Source organism: Drosophila gunungcola, assembly GCF_025200985.1.
Source record: "Drosophila gunungcola strain Sukarami chromosome 2R unlocalized genomic scaffold, Dgunungcola_SK_2 000012F, whole genome shotgun sequence".
NCBI lineage: Eukaryota > Metazoa > Arthropoda > Insecta > Diptera > Drosophilidae > Drosophila > Drosophila gunungcola.
The window spans coordinates 1,532,109-1,552,912 of record NW_026453170.1 but is presented as its reverse complement, the minus strand read 5'-3'; the positions used below and the strand labels follow the sequence as shown (position 1 = coordinate 1,552,912).

General features: G+C 39.5%; 1 protein-coding gene across 1 annotated transcript; it reads left to right on the top strand.

Annotated features, from left to right (window-relative positions):
- Positions 1–4,164: 4,164 nt before the first annotated feature.
- LOC128255802 (general transcriptional corepressor trfA) lies at positions 4,165–20,574 on the top strand. The gene is given in 8 exon segments (XM_052985551.1): positions 4,165–4,495; positions 5,240–5,799; positions 14,202–14,503; positions 15,435–15,507; positions 15,575–15,669; positions 15,672–16,739; positions 17,522–18,152; positions 18,717–20,574. Coding segments are annotated over 7 exon segments (2,469 nt in total). The 5' UTR covers positions 4,165–4,495; positions 5,240–5,666; the 3' UTR covers positions 18,884–20,574.
- Positions 20,575–20,804: the final 230 nt, after the last annotated feature.

The following is a 20,804-nucleotide window of genomic DNA, read 5'->3' as shown; positions in this document are numbered from 1 at the left end:
TTTCTATATTTTTTTTTTTATATCTACTAGATCCTTTTAGTGTTCGTTCTTGGTAAAAAATAATATTTTCAAACATTTCAATAATAATTTGTTTAAAATAACAAAAAAACGTGTATCTAAGATTTAGTTGATGCAATAAAACTATTGATAAGGTATAACTATATTTTCATTGAGGATTGTAATATTTATGTATTTAAAAAAAAACGAAATGTCAATCATTATAGGAAAATCCTTAAAATAGACAGAATGGCAGTCCTGCCTTAAGCACTAGATTCCAGATACAGAACCCAAGCCCTGACACCCGGTAGTCTAAAGATTTTGTTGTGAAAAAGCTAAAGTTTGTGATGGGTTCATTCCGTTTTTTTTTGTGTTAACTGATTTCCATGTTGTTGTTAGTTTCGGGAGCCATCTATGTACCTCAAGTAAATACACACTCTTGGGCTTGTGGATTCACTTTTCGAACTTCTGTTTGATACACGGAAAAACTTTTAAGCAATTCAACACCCATTTGTTGAGCTTTTATCGAGGAGATTGCTCGCCGACTGCGTCTGCGTTTGAAAGCCATATCTGTTTAAATGCATGGAAAATATGCTTGAAGTTCGTTTCAATTGCAGTATCAATTTAATTTAATGGTCATCAAACTCCCTCTGCTTGTGCTGAAATGTGGTCAGGTAAATCTGGCATTGCCAGAAAATAAAATGCATTTTCCACGAAATACATGAATCAAGTCAATCAAACACATAAGCTATGGGTTAGCAGAAATCTATTTGAAAGTAAATTAATTTTCGACTTCAATGGCAGAGCATTAAAATATTTTCGGAATTAAGCAAGTATTAAAGACCTCAACTCATAGGGTATTATCCCGACAACGAACGAAATTGCACAAGTGTGCTTTTAGCCTTCGTTTTGAGTGAATCCCCAACAAAAGCATACGGATCATACGGGACAGAGTGGCAGATTATTCAACAATGCCACTGAGAAGCGTCTGTCAAAGAGCTGCAGACTTGAGTGTCAAATGTATTTTAGCATTTTAAACATTTACATTTGGCATATGGCATTGGCAAGTGTAATGCCAGCCCGAGGCTTTCGTGAGATTAGGCCAAGATGATGGCGCTGCCGAGATAGCCACTTGGTCAGGGCCAACACAGACGGAGGGAAGGTCCTCAGAATTTATAATTGTAATATAATTTGCATAAACTTAAACCGTCTTGGCTTCGGGTAGCACCTAGCGGGCACATGTCGAATTAAATGAATCATTGTTATGGTCCCTCCAAGGTTGCCCCACTGAAATTTTAAAACAATATGTTTTAATATTTATGGCAAAAGTTTCGTAATGGCTTTGTTCGGGCTCATGAAAGGATTTGGCTAAGAATCTGTTCAAAAAGCAGAAGTACCCAAAACAAAGAATGCTCTCAGTGAAATTCCGAGAAAGAGGAAATGACAGTTTTATTAAAAATTTCACCAAAATTACCAAAGATTTATTTTGGAAAGCTAAGCTAAACAATAAAGCCCTCTCTAAATAAACATTTTCATTTCCTAAAAGTCTTATATTACGCTTACAGAAAAATAAGATTTATGCATTTTAATCAACAATTAGGTATATATTATTATAAGGTAGATTTCTATTTAATTACACTTAATTTTATTTAATTTTTTCAGCAGCAATAGTTAGGAGAAGTAAAAATTTTATACAAAATCTTACCAATAACTTTGAAAGAGATTTTAAACGGAGGTAGAAGAAATTTTCAACAACGGACTCAACAAATTTTTTTTCAAATAAAAGTTAAAAGGTAAGTGCCTTGAAGACTTTAAGTCGGGAGTTTTTGTACTTAAAAAAAACATTACCGTCCGCACGTTTCAAATGGATCTAAAAATAACACTTTTCGTACAAGATTATAAGAACATGGGATATAACAAAATCTGAGTTTTATTGCCAAGTTTCCTTAATTTTAGAAAAGATTAAAAGACCAGATAAATTGTATTTTTTATTGAAGTTATTAAAGATAAATTTTTTTGTTTTGTATAACATCTTTCAGACTTGCAGTTTAAAGTTGTTGTATTTTAAATTTTTCTGTGTTTGAATTAAACAAACAAAAACTTATTTTCATATGCTTGAATCGTGTGCCATAACTTTTAATTAAACGTTTATACATATTATAATTAAGTAAGTATTTACATATAAAATGTTTTCACAATCGCTTTTTGCTTATTATGATTGTATTTTATTTGCACATTTGTGGAAAAGCAAGATAATTGCTTTGGCAAACATTATATTCATATCAGATCGGTATCATCTGTCAACTGGGCTTATTGATTAGCCATAACGATATTAATATTTTTGCACAAATTGCACACATAGGGTATCCCATTTGCATGAACATAAATATTCAATTGGCATTTTTCATATGGTCGGAAATGAATTGATTGCGTCTGAAATAACTTCTTGCCCATGATTTATTCCACAGCTAACTGTTTCACATGATCCAAGGAAAAGTAATGACTAAAGGACCGGTCCTACACTTAGGGCGAGGTATTGTTGCTTTATGTTAATGCATGACTTTGTTAGGCATCTCGAAAATGTACAAAAGAAATTAGCAAACTTGTAAAATAAGAAAGAAAAAAAAGCACAGAAAGGCAACGAATTCAACGGCAACTGTTGACAGTTATCCTGGCACAAACACGCATTGTAATGTCTAACAAGCTTCACAGTAGCAGCAATAGCAGCAGCAGCAAACATCGCATGTCACTCAACGGCCTCAGAGTCCTGACAGGTCCTGCGTCCTCGAGTGAGCGAGCGTCTGTGCGCCGGGCTTTTGTCATTTACATATTTACACTTTATTCCCGGTGCTTAGGACTGAACTTTGACATGTGGTGGCGATGCCATTGCCATACCACACGTCCTGCCCCATGGATTCCCTGCTCTGAAACAGATATCACAAAAATATACCACGAGGAAGACTTGTAGAGCTCCTAAGACTATGTAAGTAGTTACTTTATTCGCCCAGTCCATGGATCTGTCCGGCCTTATGATCACCGACTTATTGTGAAATAATGGTTGCGTGTAGACAAATTGTATATAATTTATAGTGTTTTGAGATTTCGATGCTTCCGTTCATGATAATCAATATGGCGGTATTATATAGCAGCTGTGGTGACTATTCGAATAAAATTTGGTTTTTTTAAGATAGTGGCAAACATCTTTTGTCTCTCGGGTAGTGTAAAACAACGTTAAAAGGATCTCAAAATGTTCCCATAAAACATTTAAGAAAATTCGCATACTTTGTATTGTTTAAAATAATTTGCTTTGTTAGCCTTCGTAGACTTTTAAGTTTCGATTATAATTAAAAAATTTAAATGTTTTCCGCTAATCAGTTTTAAACTATTGTTGACAGTCAATAAAAAGATTTTTTTTTTCAATTTATAAGCTATATGATATAGTTGCCCTGTCCTAACGTATTAGCTTTAGAGAAAAAGACTAGTTTGAAAAAAACGTAGAAACGGAGCGACAGGGGTAGATTGACGACTTACTTAATGATGCTGATAATATATTATGTATAAGGTCGAAAGTGACTTCATCACTATAATAATGACTAAACATTCTTTGCCTATGTGTGAGGTATGCAGCTTAAGCAGCTTAATAATAGCCTTATACCACTCCAGCATTGTGGTTTAATCTTTATTATCTTTAATTAAAGGAGAATAAACTTTCATCTTCAAAGTTATAAGTTATACAACTTTTGTCCGTGAAGTGGAAGTGGTATAAGTGAAAAACGGAGGGGATACTCTCCTCCGTTCCGGCACCCGATATTGTTTTGCATTATGCCGGGGGCGGAGGCAATGCAATTTCAGGTTGTAAATGCAGGCCAACAAGGCCTAGAGGCGCAGCCATCAAAGTGGCGGCGAGGTAAATGCGATTTCCACCGAAAAGGCCAGGATAACGGCACATTACTGATTCACTTTAATGCAATTTCCATGAATCCGGCGACTAACAGCCTGCTAACAGGACTCTGTTGCTCTCTCTCCTTCTGCTCTGCCGGGGCTGTGTTTATTGCGCACAGCTCATTCATAAAAGCGAAGAGAGCTGCTAGCGCGAGAGCGGAGCGGAGATTGAGTTGTTGCAATAAATACAAAGGACTCAGCATCCGCAGCAACAGTGGCGTCGAAGTGCTGGTCGCAGAGTGTCGTGTTGGAGGACTTAGTTGGCCCGATTCAGTTATCGCGTAGCCGCCGTGTGTGACGGACAGAAGCCGATGCCTGGACCCAAAGTTTTTCGGGCGCCAAGTGCATTCAATTAACATAAAATGTAATTAGAGACCCTCGATCTCACGCTCTCGCCGTTTCTATTAATTAAGCGCAAACAATGGAAAGTGAGCAGCGGCGACCAAACTAAAAGCCATTAAAGCGCCTGCGAATTATTTATGGCATTCCATATTAAACGAGCAGCAAGTGCAATTGGAATTCAATCAAGTTAAACGGAAATTGTCGCAAATTAAAAGTAAATTAAATATTTCCCCGGCCATTCGGACGGCCTTTATTAGAAGTTATGGCTGCCAGCCAGCTTTGTTGTTCCATCCATCAGTGTGTGTGACAGTCACGTGTGTGCGACTGTGGGTGCGACTGTGTGTGCGGGACTACCATTGCCGCTGGCATGTCGCTAATTTCTCACACTTCAAACGTGGCCGGGACTGGCAATGAATTTCCGCTCCAGCCTCCTGCGGATACTTCCATTTTCTTTTGCTTTGTTTTTTCAGCCCCCTCACTCTGATTTCCCGGTGGCGCCCCTTCACCTGATCGAGTGTTGTTGTTTGGTTAGCTAAGCTTAGCTTAGCTTTGCCCTCGCTTGAGCCATAAATTAAATAGATTGACGGTGCATTTACCCTGCCCAATGAGTAAACACTTGGACCAGGGAATGGGCACCTATCGGGGTCTCCATTCCATTCCTTTCCCTTTCATTCCATTCCTTCTGCGAGCCTTTATGATTAGTTAATGGGATTCAATTTCACTTGAAATTGGCCGCCACAGAACGTGGCAATCGCAGCTGCCGCAGCTTCCTTTCACTGATTACATAAGGCACGTTCTGGGGGAAACACTTGTTGGGTTTTGCCCGCCCCACCAGACACGTAGCCTCGCAGCAAGGAGTTGCCAACGAGAAGCTGGGGGCCGGGGAAAGTGAATCACAGTTGTGCCATTAGGAACTCGGCGAAATAAATTCAATATAAGCGAGGCCTAATGGCAGTAGTTGAGTTTCCATTTACATTCAGCCTCCATAAATTGGCGTAGCTGCGAAAATCGTTGCCCACTTAAGAGGGTCCACATTTAGCAGGCACAGCATCAGCATCAGCATTGTAAATGCAGCATTTCACTCTCGAGTGCCGAGATGAAAAGGTACAAGTGTGCATTCTAAAAATAACAAACAACTCGACTGAGATAAAAACAGCAGCTGCGACTGAGGTACAAAGTGCTAACGTAAACACAGCCGGAGAAGGAGCGTAAACAAACATCGGAGCATCCTGAAACGGCGAACAAACAGCGGCGAAGGTTGTCCTGCCGGGTCCTTGCCATTCTGCTGCTGAAGTGTGTGTGTGTGCTTCTGTGTGTTTGGGCCAAAATCAAGAGCCAAAAGCAAGTGAAAAAATGTGCAAGTAATGTGCAGCGAGTAAAGTGCAATGCCATCCGTGAAATCCGCCGAAAGTGATATTTTTCTTGGGATTATTAGGAGCGACAGCATGACAAACGGCAACTCCTTGAGGTCCTCTCTTCTGCTGGCCACCATCCTGGGATTACTCTGCCGGACCAAGGGTGAGTCTGGAGTCACTCCATCTTCGGCTTAAGCAGCTCCATGCCGCTGATTGCTTTGCCTGAATTATGGAGCGGCAGACGGAATAAAAAGGGAGAATTCATTTTACAGCCTTATTAAATCTGTATTACATAAATTACGGCAAGCGTTTCACTGTGAATTTTTATGAGCGTTTTACGCTTTCGCATTTTACATTTCACATTTTCCATTTGCCAGTCGCTTTTAGCCGGTCGCCGCTTTTATGTCACAATGAGTGCAGCCTTTTGATTTAATGACAACTGTTTGCCATAAAATAACATCCATATGCACACAGAATGCGAGTGTGCTTGCTTTTATGTGGCCTGTGATTTATTTCACTTCTTATTTTTATGATAATTTATCAAATATGCATAATAAAATGCCAGCAACGCGACCATTTATGGCGTCTGGAAATTTTGCTGAAATTTCATATGTAAGGTGGCAACAGCTTGCCGATCAGGTTCTGTACACAGTATGCTTTCAGTAAAGTGGACCTTGCCTTAAAGTCCTTGGATATATAAATTTATGAACTGTGTACACCATAGGAAAATAGCTTGGAAGTGTTGCTAAAGGTCGGTTTATTTGGTCCGGTAGGAAACATAAATAAACGTTTAAGTGAATAACTTAACCTGGAGAACTTTGATGTGTGTGCATTTATAATTTGATGAACGCACGTCTCCAGTATCTTCTATAGTACATAATAATACATACATAGGTCCCTATTATGTTTTATGAAAATATAACAAATCTAAAGTCGATGCACATGTTTTGCCTGATTGTTTCTGTGAGATTTTGAGCATTGACATCTGTTTTTAATAAAAGTTAAAACCATATTTGGATTTTCTATAATGCAGTTGTATTGTATATATGTGCAAGTGTTATTCAAATGTATAAGAGAATAAATGTAGCAATAAAATAAAAAATACCTTAACGTAAAATTAAATATAATTTTTAACGATATTTTCAAACAATTTTGAAAAGATTGGTTGTTATAATTTTATTCCCATAATAAAAGACCAACATTAAAAGAAAGAGCAAATATAAAAGTTAAGCCTTCACAGATTTAAGTCGGGCTTCTGTTGATAGACACTTGGGTGCTCTAAGCTCGCTATTATTGCTTTCAAGATCTACCGTTGAAATTAGAATCATGTGTTCCCAAAAATATTGAAAAACAAAAGAAAGTTGAGCTTACTCATAAACAAATATTTGTTATTTTATGAAAAAATCTTTAATCTAAAGCCTTCGGTTATTAGGTAAATTTTCTTTTAATACGTGAGAGGCTAATTTTTAGCGCCTTATTTAGGAATTTTTTATAAAATCTAGGAGTATTGTTTTTCTAGACAATCCGAATCTTAAATACTCTTGCAGTCAAGAGATGGATCTAAAATGATTTAAAACCATTGTGTTAGGCAAAGAAGTGAGATAGGCGCATAATTCCTCAATAATAACCTAACTTTACCCTTTTGCTCTTATACCAGCTGTAAGATATAGTCAAATCCGAAAGGTTTTATGACCCTAGCATTTACTATAATCAGCTTGGGCCCATATAGTCAGTATGACAGATATTTAACAGCATTAGGACATACTTAACCAATTTTAATCAACCTCAAATAATACTTTCAAAATACTATTAAACGTATAAAAACACACCAAAAACAATTTTTAATTTATAAAAAAAACCAGAAAGGATGTTAACCTCGGCAAGCCCTAGCTTGCAGCTATGCTAAAAATTAAAAATTCTCTAAAACAACACTATTTTTGATTTTTAAGTCAATATGTTTAACAACAGTATGATGATTTTCCGCTTAATTTTTTGATCATGGTAGTCACATGACATCGATGTCCGATTTTAATCAAATTTAAAAATAGATCATCACTATATATATAAGTATTATCAAATCAAGTAAAATACAGCAAATTTATAATTTAGTTTTCATTTTTCTTTTTATACGCTTGCAGAGGGTATTACAATTTCAGTCAGAAGTTTGCAAAGCAGTCAAGGAAACATTTCCGACATTTTAAAGTACATATATATATTCTCGATCAGCATCACTAGGACAGTCGAACTAGCCATGTCCGTCCATCCGTCCGTCCGTTTCTACGCAAACTAGTACCTCAGTTTTTACGCTATATGCATAAAACTTTCCCAAAAGTTGTCTTTCTGTTGCAGGTAATATATAAGTCGGAACGAGGCGACTTATAGCATATCTCGCATAAGAACAATCAATTCAATTTGTTTTTTGATTTCCAGATTAGTATTGGATTGTTATTTTTGAATTACGATTAACATTTCATTAAAATCCTTTGATTATAGCATATAGCTTCCATGGAAACAATCGGAATATTAAAAAAAATTATTGAACAAATATGTAACTTTTTTTTAAAATTTATTTAAACATTTTAATGGTTTAAAGAAATAATTTAATTAATTAATTTTATTAAAATCGGAAACAATTTCATATAGCTGCCAATCACCCTGAAAAAAATCCGGTCAAAACGGTAAAAAATCAAGCCCGAAAGGGGTTAAAGCCCGTTTTATTACACTTAATCAATAATAATATTTGGGTTCCAATCCGAACGAACGGATCAATTTAAGAACATTTTGGCTTTGAAATAGTTTCTTTTTCTTCCCCTGTTTTTCTTTTGTCAATAATTTCTTTCCCGGTTAGCTTAGGTTAGCTCGGACAGCCCTAGCATAGGCCAATATGGCCCGAAGCTCTTCGGATGGCTAAGTATGAACTTGGCGAATGTTACGGGGTGTTTCGAAGTCGTTGTAGATCGAGGTGCTTTTGGCGAAGGCAAGTAATTCTCCCGTCGTCCTTCTGGAGGCTTTTTCTAGCGATGCGATCTGCTTGCCCTCAAGAGAACTGGGCAGTTAGAGGTAAGATGTTCCAAGGACTCGCACGTCCCAGCGACATCGCATTCCCTGCAACTGCCATTGTTGGTGATGCCTAGTTTGACTGTGACAGTTACCTATGAGAACTAGTAGTTTTGAGGGTATCTAGTGCTTCCCTGCTATCCAGTAAATTTTTGGAACAGATCATGGACGACTGCACGGAGCTGTCTACAAATAAGTTGACCACGGCATGTGGCCTTTCTATGTTATGTGCGACCTACGCTGCTTTCCCGATGGCAAAAACTTTTGCCTGGAATATGATGCATTGGGTCGGTAGCTTATAAGATCTTTGAGTATGTGCAGTATAAGCCGGCACATTGTCCTCCTTCCATCTTGGAGCCGTTGGTGTATAAATTGTTCCTGGATTCCTTTCCAGTCCTAAGGGCTCAAAAAAGCGGTTGTTCCGACTTCTGGGCGAGTTTGGGGTATCAAGTAGTCGGTTATATTGACCAAGTCCCGGCCTATTGAACTCTGCCCGTGTCCTTTCAGAGACATTTAGCCTTTTGCAAACAAGGGGATCCATTTCGGCACCTTGTGGGTCTTACTGAGTCCTTCTTTTCCTGCCCACTCACATTGCTCCCTGAGAGTTGATTCCATTACGGAGTTGAGGTTGTTGGGCAAACTTCCGTCAAAATGTTTCCTATGTCGTCTGCATAGGATGTGGTTTTCGGGGCTCTCCTCTCGAATCTCTTGGTAAGGGGTGAGAGGACACCTTCTTGTAGTGTTCCTCTGTGTGCCCCATTCTGGTTGCACCCGTCTGCAAGTTAGAAGGCTTCTTATCCCCAGGTTTATGGCGGGGTGCGTGTTGGTCGCTTCTAAGCGGTCGATTATGGCGTCTGTGCTAACGTTATTGAACGAGCCGAATATGTCTACAAACACTCCCAGGGCGTATTCCTTGTTGTATAGTGCCTTCTCTATGGTACCAGCGATTTCCTTTTGGTGTATGCGTGCTGGTTGGTTGGCATGAGTCTCCCCACTTCGTTCCTTATGTGTAGGTCGAACAGTGTTTCTAGTGTTTTCAGTATAAACGAGGTGAGGCTTAGCGGTCTGTAGTCCTTGGGAAAGGAATGCAATTCGTGCGCAGGCATGCTGAGTAGATTGTGCAAAGCCATGGGGTGATCTCAACCGTAAGTTGCTTCGATAGCAGCTTCCGCAGTCTAGCAGTTTCTGGGACTTTCTCGATGCTAAAGCATAAGTTTCTCCATGAGTTTCTTTGTGCTCCTTCGTACTCCTTTCTGGTACTCCTTGAGCAGGATCTCGTACTCCTCGTTGATGGTCTCGTCTTCTGCCTCGATATTGGGCTGGTTGTGTGTTATGCATCTAGTAATTCCTTGGATAGAGTAACTAGGAACGTTTCTATGTGTTCCGCAGTTGTTATTGTGCCCGGGTGCGTCGCCAGTCTTGACTTTACTAACCTATTGAACATATCCCAGTTTGTATTCCAGGGGTTCCTGTAGATTGCTAGCCTTGGAGAGGGTTTAAGGTCAAAGTCGTACAGAATATACTTCTGGCCTGATTCTCCATCCGGATACCAAAGTATTTTGCCCCGCTACGAGGGTTGAACCTAGTACATTTGAGGTAGGGCCGATCTAGGTTAGTTGATAGGTCCTGTTCCTGCTTACCAGTGGTGAGTAAAATAGTTGTAATTTGAGGACGAAATTGCCCATGGCGATCCATGGCGATCCATGGCGATCCATGGCGATCTATGGCTCCTGGATTAAAGCAATGTTGACAGATCCCTGCTCCAAGGCAATGAGGAGCTCCGTCGACGCGATCTTGCTCTTATGGAGATTGAGCAGCAGCACCCTTAGCGTCTTGGGTACCTGGCTCACCTCCGCACAACGGGTTGATTATCACTGTCAGGTCACCCTCCTCCTCCTTATTCGAGTCGACCAGCTTCAAGTCCTGGGTATCCTCCATCACACTATCAAGATCCAGGTGCTTAAACGCCACCTATGCCCCACACCATCTTTCCAGGTAGGTTTAGAAGGTCCTCAGCCTCCTTGCTGATTTGGAGGACTGCACTCTGGACATCCTATTTTGCGATGTGCAATATCCTTGGATCGCGATGGGGAAAAGCATTTTATTTGACTCTCTGAAATTCGAATGAAAGGAAATACGATAAACTGAAAGGCAAAGGGAATACAAACTTATTTTTGGGTGTGGAGCCATTGAATAAATAAGCTAAAAATCGTAATCGTTTTAAAGTTTTTTAATGAATATTTAGTTTTGGCTATAGCTGCATGGGTATAAAACTTCGGCTTGCTGAAGTTTGCTTCCTTTCTTGTCTTATGATTGTTCCTATTGGAGCTATATGATATAGACGCCCGATTTGAATAAAATTAAAACCGAGATTCTGAAATTTGTAACTATATCTTTAAAAACTTAAAGCAAGAAAAGAAACAAACTACGACAAGCATACAATTTATTTTCACTCTATTCGATGTAGTCGACTGATTTTTATCAAATTTAAACCGTATTTTTAAAATAATAAACTATTACTAAATACGAGCAAAACAAAATGAAAAACAGCAAAGTTACAATATTTTTCATTTTTTCCCGGTTGTTCCTATGGGAGCTACGATATATGACAAAGGCGTCCGATCCGGCTCCTTCCGAGGTATATGCTACCTGCAATAGAAAGACATCTTTTAGGAGGGCTTCATGAAGATAGCTTTAAAACTGCAAAACAAGTTTGCGTAGAAACGGACAGACGGACGGACAGAAGGACAAGGCTAGATCGACTCTCCTATTGATGCTTACCTAAGGTTGGAAATGACTCCTTTACTGCTTTGCAAGCTTCTGACCAAAATTATAATACCCTCTGCAAAAGAACTGTATCCAATTTTTTTTTGTATTTGAGTGGACTTAACGTATAGTTGTATAGCTATATATATAATTTGGTGCTTTTATATGTTGAGTTGGTAAACTCTTACCTTACTACTAGAAATTAAAATTTAATGTTAAAGTGGCGTGAGATGCAAAATTTGTTTAAACTTTCTTCTTGACTTTTACAAAATTGTAAATTGTTTTAGCGCACTTAAGAAAATTTGATATTTTGTTGAACCGGACAGGTCAAATTAGTTTTCACATACTCTTTATCTCGTACCATAAAAAAAGTAAAATTGATTTGAATTTGCTGTAAGCTTATATATAAGAGATCTAAATTAATTTTCCCTTTATAAGCTAATCAAAAACCTTTTCATGTATTTTAATTTCTAATTCAAATGATTTGAATCAAATGTAACTTGGTGTTTTTTCTGACTCTTTACGAAAATAATTATATTGGGGAAGGTTGATGTTTGTTTTATTTCGTAGTGAAAATGGGTACATGAAATCAAGTGCTTTCAACATTGTAAAATATTCTCTTAATCAAAAGCTTTGCATTCTGGAGTTTTCAACTTCTGCTCTTGAAACATAAATGGAGTTTTGTCGTTAAAGCTTCCTTAGTGCGTGAAAGTAAAGTGTCTGTTTAAAAACGATCGAGATTTCTGCTGCAGACTAATGGTTAATGCAACAAGAAAGATTATTAATTGCTATTTCGGAAATGTTAGCAATTTGCTTAAATTTGGCAGCATAAGATTAGGTGTGTAATTCCGTTTTTGATTTTTGTATTGGTTTTGACCTTTTTTGACCCGTAAATAAATTCAAGAATCGAATCTATGTTTCCAAAACCAAAAGCTGACAACTATTACTTGCAAGAGCAAAAAAGGAAGTTTTGACGTTCAGCTGATATTGCCAGAGTTTGATGAGAAGTTTGAAGTGACGTTCAGACAAAACTAGCTAGTTTTATTCAGTTTTGGGAAAAGTACTAGTTTTTTGGATATGGTATGAGAGGTACAAGGTGAGAAAATAAGTACCTATGTAAGGTAAAAGGTATACCATTTGTCAAGTATCTAGGTGAGATTTTTAATGTCTTTAATTTCATTTGACTCTCTAAAATTTGAATGAAAGGAAATACGACAAACTTATTTTTTTGCATCATGTCGACCCAACCTTGATTCGAACCAAGAATTTTTGCATTCGTAGACACATTAGCAGGTTGCGTCGCACTGGCATCACATTCAGCTTTTTACTGATGTTTGCAACCAAATGAAAATAACTAAACTTTTGAAGTAAATTTAAAAGAGAATTAAGATAAAATTACCAAACAAAATATAAAGATTAATAACCACAGTCCTCGAGTTTTTCACTTCGATTTATGTATACAAAAGAACATGAGCAACAAAATATATTGAACCCGGAACCTTATAGGCGCTACCCAATGTTTGATGTTCGAAGACGCTTACCTAAACATTTATGAACGAAAGGGTTGGGTTTTATGAACAGCGTTCGATTTTTGTGAACAACGGGTGAAAAGTATGTGTTACAATTTTGTTTGATTTTTGTCAACGAACGTTTAAAATTTGAGAGCAAAAACAGGCGTACGGATTGTTTGTATTGTAAATCAAGAAAAAAGGTTCTTGATAATTTGATACCCTTGCAGAGGGTATTATAGTTTCAGTCAGAAGTTTGCAACGCAGTGAAGGAGACATCTCCGACCCTATAAAGTATATATATTCTTGATCAGCATCACTAGGAGAGTCGATCTAGCCATGTCCGTCTGTCCGTCCGTCTGTCCGTCCGCCTGTCCGTCCGTCTGTCCGTCCGTTTCTACGCAAACTAGTCTCTCAGTTTTAAAGCTATCTGCATGAAACTTTTCCAAAAGTTGTCTTTCTATTGCAGGTAGAATATAAGTCGTAACGAGCCGGATCGGAACAATCGGAAAAAATAATGAAAAAAAATTATATCTTTTCTGTTTTTTAATTTTTTATTTTAGTTCTTCGACACATAGTAATAGTTAAATATTTCGGAATTACGGATTAAATTTCATCAAAATCGGACGACTATAGCATATAGCTCCCATAGGAACAATCATAAAAATAAATAAAAAAAAATTATAACTTTGGTGTTTTTTAATTTTTTTTTAGTTCTTCTAGATATAGTAACGGTTAAATATTTCAGAATTACGGTTTAAATTTCATTAAAATCGGACGACTATATCATATAGCTCCCATAGGAACAATCGGAAAAAATACAAAAAAAATTATAAATTTGCTGTTTTTTAATTTTTTTTTAGCTCTTCGACATATAGTAATAGTTATCGGACGACTATATCATATAGCTCCCATAGAAACAATAAAATATAAAAAATAACTATCTAAAAATAGTGCTGCAAATCATCATAGCTTCAATGTTTTTAAACATTTACGAAATTAAATCATAATTTTTATGTTTTTAAAAAATATTTAATTCTTGCAATAGCTGCAAGGGTATATGAACTTCGGCTTGCCGAAGCTAGCTTCCTTTCTTGTTTTTTTTTAATGTGCGTCCTTTGATGCCTATAGTAAAGGGGCAACCTTGATCAGTCAGCTTTTTTCTGACTTTGTTCGTATGTGAAAAGTCAAATCTTCGGGGGCTTACTTTGCATTTGTTCTTGCCTTTCCGCAGCCTTGCCCTTCGAGTATGTAGATGAGCACGAGGACTTCAACTACGACCTGGACACGGCGCAGTCCCAGGCCAAGTACGATGCCCGTCTGCTCTCCCAGCAGATGCTCAGCGACGCGGAGTTGCAGCGCCAGAAAGTGAGCGGGGCCCAGGACAACGCCTTGGACGCCGACTCGGCGAGAGCTCAAGGGACTGGAGCGGGATCCGACTCGGAAGCCGCTTCCGCGGCCCAGGAGGACCTGGAGCCGCACAGCAGAGCAGCCGCGTGCTCCACCAACGGCCACAAGTACACGCACGGACAGAAGGTAGGAAGGCGCCAGGGGCGATATTAAAAATCGGGTTTCCGTTCAGTCAAGCACACTGTGCCACATTAAAATCGTGTTGGCAATTTTGTTCAACCAATTTTGAAAACATAAATTTTTCCGACTTGATTGCTGGTGAAGAATAAAAACGTTTTACTACCTAATTTGATTTACATCATACGCAATTTGTGTCCCACATGCTCGGCTTTGGTCTTATCAAGATAAATTTTTAAAGGTCATCAAGCCAGCGTAACAAAGAAAAAACATACTACAAACCCAAATTCCTTGAATTGAGGAAAGTTTTCTTTTAATCTAGGATTAATGACCTAAGCATGGGTTTAACAGAGTTCCTATAGGAAAATATTACCCTAACAATGACTTAAATCCATGTAGGCGGACACATAGCCTTTATACATACATAGTTTCGAGCAGTCAACAGTTTTCGAAATATCTTGAATATTTATCTGAGTTTCGGATTATCTCATATGTATGTTCATTTATGGCCACAGAACATCGATTTTTGTAGCAGTAAGAATACAGCGGAATACAGTTTAGCATAACCATTTGAACATCCACCTTCAACTGATGAGCATTCGTGGTAATTGAACAAAGGGATTGCATAATTTGAAATTGTAGCTCGTTACGGCACATGGTACGATATGAACAGCAACCTACAGCCTGTCAGAGCAGACTTCCTGTTTCTTGGGCCAAGATGTAGCTCCTGCTCAGTCATTCATTATATCACAAAGCCCTCAAATCGGCTGGCATTGTGATTGATTATTTGGCTGTGGGTAAATGTACATATCCGCATGTGTATGCACATAAGCCGCAAAGCACCTGCCAACCGTCTGCTGACCGAGCCCGGAACTCGGAAGAGGAACATTTAAATTGTGTGCTATATGATATATCCCTTCTACTTTCCGCTCGGTTACAGGTGCCCCGCCAGGATGCCTGCGAGGTGTGTCTCTGCATGGACGGCGAGATCTTCTGCTGGTGGGAGAAGTGCGGTTAGTTCTCCGTCGGCTTTGGCCGGCATGCATAATATAACGAGAAACTTTTGCCTTTTCCCCGCAGATAAGACCAATGTCAACAGGGCGACGGGAGGCAGCCACAACGTTGGACTTGGACTTGGTGTTGGCGCAGGCGAAGGCGACGGCGACGGCAACGGCAGGACAACGACGGCGATGGTGACTATTCAGATCCATATCGCTACGAGAGCACAACGGGAAAGTCAACAAAAGTGCATAAAGCGGCTAGGAAAGTTGGCAAGCGGCATAAGCATCACAAGAATCAAAAGAATTTTAATGACTACGAAGTTTACCACAGCCAGAGGCAGCAGCAGCAGCAGCCGGATTATAAAAAGTCCGCCATAAAGCAACAGCTTCAGATCCAGCAAAAACACAAGAGCGACGTTGGTGCCAACTACAATATAATCAAGCAACACAAACACGAGCAGCAACAGCAGCACAAGTTGCCGCAGCAGCAGCAGCAGCAACAGAAGCAGAATGTGGAAGCTTTGGCTGTTAATCAGGCGGCAAAGGCAACGCATTATCAGCAGCCAGCTTCGAGTCCGCCCCCGCAACATGGCCACCATCCGCACCAGCCACCGCATTCGTCCAGCAAAATCCTGAACTTCCCCGAAAACTTGCCAGCCCTGCTGTACTATGACTACAAGACCGAGGAGCACGAGCACCACCAGCACCAGCACCACCAGCAGCACTTGCTGCACGAAAAACAGCGTCTGCTGCAACAGCAACAAGAGGCGTTGGCGCGACAGAAGGCCTCTGAGTCCGCATCGAGGGCTAGAACTGGAGCTGGAGCTGGAGCTGGAGTTGGGGCTGTTGCTTTGCCAGATACAGCCGTTGAACTCTCCGCTGACTTGGCCGTTGATAAAAACTCTGATGAGGCGGAAACCGACAGCGATATTTTGCCAGAGCCTCCGACAAAGCAGCCCAGGGCAGCTGCCTCTGCCTCTGCCCCTGCCTCTGCCTCTGCCTCACAATGGCCAGCCAGCAGTAGCAGCAGCAGCAGCATGGCCAAGGCGATGATGACAACGACAGTCCGGGCAGTTGCCACAGTGGCATCCACGTCTGCAACGACGGCAAGGACAACGACAAAGACAACGATTCCGACGACGACGACGACAACGACAACGAGGACAGCGACAGGAACAAATGGAATGGTGACAAGCACGCTTTCTGGTCTGGAGAAGTCCGGGCTAACAGTTGGAGCCACAAATGTGAGTTGGGTGGCTTGAGAAGGGTCCTTGCCTTTGGGTTTGTATACTCTTGCCGTAAGTTTGCGAAGTACTGCATAAAACATATACGCCACAAAAAGCACTATGAAAACTAGCTTCATCTAGCTATAAAGATTTAAAATTAAAACAAAACATTTGTTTGCTTATATCTACAGTGTAGAGTCACTTATGTGAAAGTTACTTATGTGATAGTTACTGCTATAACAACAGTAATACATTATAAAGATAAACATTAAAGCAAAGGTACCTTAAAGCTACAACACTTTATTCCTGTTGACTCTTATTTTAATAAATAGTAAGCTTTATAGTGCAACAGGGAGCTGATGTATTTTAAATGATTTTTTTTTACGTCTCTTAAATATATGTATTTTGGCCTTTGTACCCTGAAGTCCCAAGGCTTAAATTAGCTGTCAAAGAAATATTTGGGACATGTATCCTACTTTCTGTTAGTGACTGACAGTCAGCAATTGGTCCGCTACTCTCAGAGTATTTACAAATTCGGTATCCAAAGCCTTCCCTTGCTTTTTGTGCATTTCGCGTGCGACCTCAAGAGCCTTTGCAAAGCTTACCCAATTAGGCTTTGGGGCACTGCCACTTCATTGGCTGCCTCAGCGAGCAGCTTGAACTCTACGCTTTTGGTGTGTCCAGTGAGCCTGAAATGCTTCCCGTAATGGGGTTTTTCATGCTCGAGCTGGTTTATTATTTACTATGCAGTCAAGTCGAATTAACAGTCTCTGTTTTATTTTCGCCTCAGCCACGGACAGCTGCAACATGATCGCAGTGGACCTGACAACGCGGAGCCTGACGACGCCTTTCACCGCTGGCTGACATCCACCGAGCTGAATGCTGACAACACAAACTCGCTCGACGATAACTTGGAGCAGGAAACGCCGGCATCGACAATAATCGATGATGTTGGCACGACGGCCAACAAGAGTGACAGGAGTAGCAGCAGCAGCAGCAGCAGCAGCAGCAGCAGCAGCAGCAGCAGCAGCAGCAGCAAAGACAATGGCAACGATGCCGTCTTCTTTCGCAGCTCGTACAACGATTACAGCAGTGAATTCAATGGGAGCGTTGTCAATATTGACATTACACTAACTGCAGTTGATGTGCATCCCCGTCGCCAAACGGATTTAATTGCAAATGGCAACAGAACGTCAGGCGTTAACGACAATGGCAACAGCAACAGAAACAGCAACAGCAACAGCAACATCAACAGCAGCAACGATGGAACAGCAGGGACAACAATGGACCCACAGGCAGACGGCAGCATGAGAAGCATCAGCAGCAGCAATCAGGATCAGCCTCAGCAGAGCCCTGTTGTTCCGCCGTACACGCTGACAACGATTATAACAACAACGCCACCGGCACCAGGGCGTATGTGCAATGTTTTGGGTAAGCAAGCAAGCCATCGACCCAGCGAAGGTCCTCAGGGATTATGGCCACACAGAGAAACAAATGGCCTCAGGCATTCCGGGTCAAACCGCTAATTGTTCAAATTGCTTCCTTCAATGTCATATTAAAATATATATTTAAATAATAATAATCGCTTTTCACAAACTAATAACAACAATGCAAAACTTTAGGCAATTATTTATTATACAAATCACACTGAGCCCTTTGATTTTGATTGGCTTTTCGTTTATTGAGTTGTGATAAATAGAGTCTGGCTCAGAAAAGAAAGTTTCATACTATTTTTGTTCTCTTTAAAATATTTCGTTTACCTAATTTAAAGTTTTTACTCGCTTTTTGTACCTCAAACAGTTTTCTATGTGTGTATTTAATCAATGCCTTATAATAACGAGTTTCTCCCAAGCTGAAAGATCCAAATTTGTTTCTCTGTGTAACGAAATCAACCCTGCCTCGTCCCCTGTATTTTATTACTGCTCGTCACAATTGCTCACATCCTAATCCCATTTAAACTGCAAATCGTACTTGGTTCCGTCCGTGTTGTTGCAGGCAAACTGTATAAAATTGGCGACGTTCTGCCACAGGATACGGGCAACTGTCTGCAGTGCATCTGCACGGACGCCGTGACACCCGACGAGATGCCGAGCGTCACCTGCAGTCCGCACAATTGCCCGCCGCTGGTTCTGCCGGATCTGTTCGACGCGACTGGTTACTGAGGTTACGGGTTTGTGCTGTAAGTTGGCGCGGATGGGGGGTGGTGGTGGTGGCAGATGGTTGGTGCCAGGTGCCAGGTGCCACGCCCCTGAAGCGCATTTGGGCGGGAGGTGTGGGAGCTTTGAATGGATCGAATCGTGATTTAAATTTTGAAACCGAAGCCACAACTGCAGCAAGCCATAGCAATCGAATAGAACTCACACTCAGAGCCCAGAGCAGAACTCACTCTCATATTGCATGTCAAGGTCTCAACAAACTCAATATAAATTGTATGGATTTCAGTGTAAAGCCCTCCCTATCACGAGTGCCCCCAGCACTCTCTAAAAGCAAAACCTATCAACCAGCATATATTATATTCGTATAAAACTACATATATATATATATATATATATTGATCTATACTGACCAGAGAAGAGAGAAGAAGGACGGATGTTGTAGTTCAGGCACAGTTTAGATTGTAAGCTGAATGTTTATGCATTTTATATGAATCCGAAGTCATCCCTCTCCATAACGTAGTTGATCGAAGCCAACAAGAAACCATTAAATGTATACAGCAGTAGAAATCGTAATGAATTTATAGATGTACCACAACAAACAAAATATATATATATATCAACATATACATATATCTATCTATATCTATACCTCTATCTATACCTATGTGTGTATCGAGTTCAGTTGGATCAGTTTAAAGATTATTTCCCGACTGAGACAAAAGCGCGCAGAGTTCTCCACACATTTAACAAAAGGAGAAAAGCAAATGGAAAAACTTATACAAATATAGGCAACTAAATCTATAACGAAAAAAACTGAACAATGACAAATAATGAACAAACGTGTGTAATATTTTAATTTTGATATTAAAAAGCAAACAAGGTACTTCTCATTTGCATGCATGGACGTTATTGTTTCGCGCTTCTTTTAGAAATTTAACTATACGTAATCTGCGAATCGAAAAATGAAGTAGCGTGTATGGAGTTGTTTTAACAAAGCTGAACTTGGCAAAGAAAGACACCATATCGAGTAGTTATAACAATTTTAAGACATAACCCCTATTTGTATTTAATATATACTTAGAAACTCTCATATAGATTCAGTGAATTCAAAATTTACAGCGACTTCCGAAAATGTATTTGTTTTGGTTTCTGGTGGCAAAGACAGCATTTATTTCAAAGCAAGTTTAGGCGTGATAAACATTGATTTATTCGGAAGGGGTTAAATTAAGTGAAGCATACTTGAAAAGTAGAAAACAATTTCGATTATAAGGCAAATCAAAATAACTTCGAGCGAGTTTTTTGTAAGCGAGTTCGAACAAAACTATAATGTCATATGAAACTATGAAATCAAAATGCAAAATATACGTACACACATACATATAAACCGAGCGTACACACAAGCAAACAAACATAAATATTTATTATTGATGTTCCACAAGAGAAGCGCAAACAGAAAAGCATATTATAAATTCAAAGAGAAAATAGAACAAATTCTTCTTGGACGAGCGTATTAAAAATGTATACAAATATGCGTATTTATAGTATGTGTAAAATAAATGTAACTACAACTCTCACTAATCTGCAAGCTCGCACTCAGATGCACGAGCATCTCTGTGTTTAAATGGAATTTGTGTTTGAAATCAAATGGAAATCAGATCGACATGAATAAACCGAAGTCCAACTAAGGCATTTCGAAATATTGCGTCTGTGTCCACTTTAATTCGGCCTATTGGGGAAAGGTAAGTTTGCCTATTAGTTAATATTTACTTTACTGTCCATCAAAAGGAAAATATCTAAAGCTTCAGAACTCGGCTGCTCAGGGCGGTAAACTAGTGTAGGGCTTAAAATATAAACTTAATTATCATGGAACGAAATTTTATTGTCTATAAATGTTGCTTTTGGGATTGTGTGTAATTTAATGACAGAC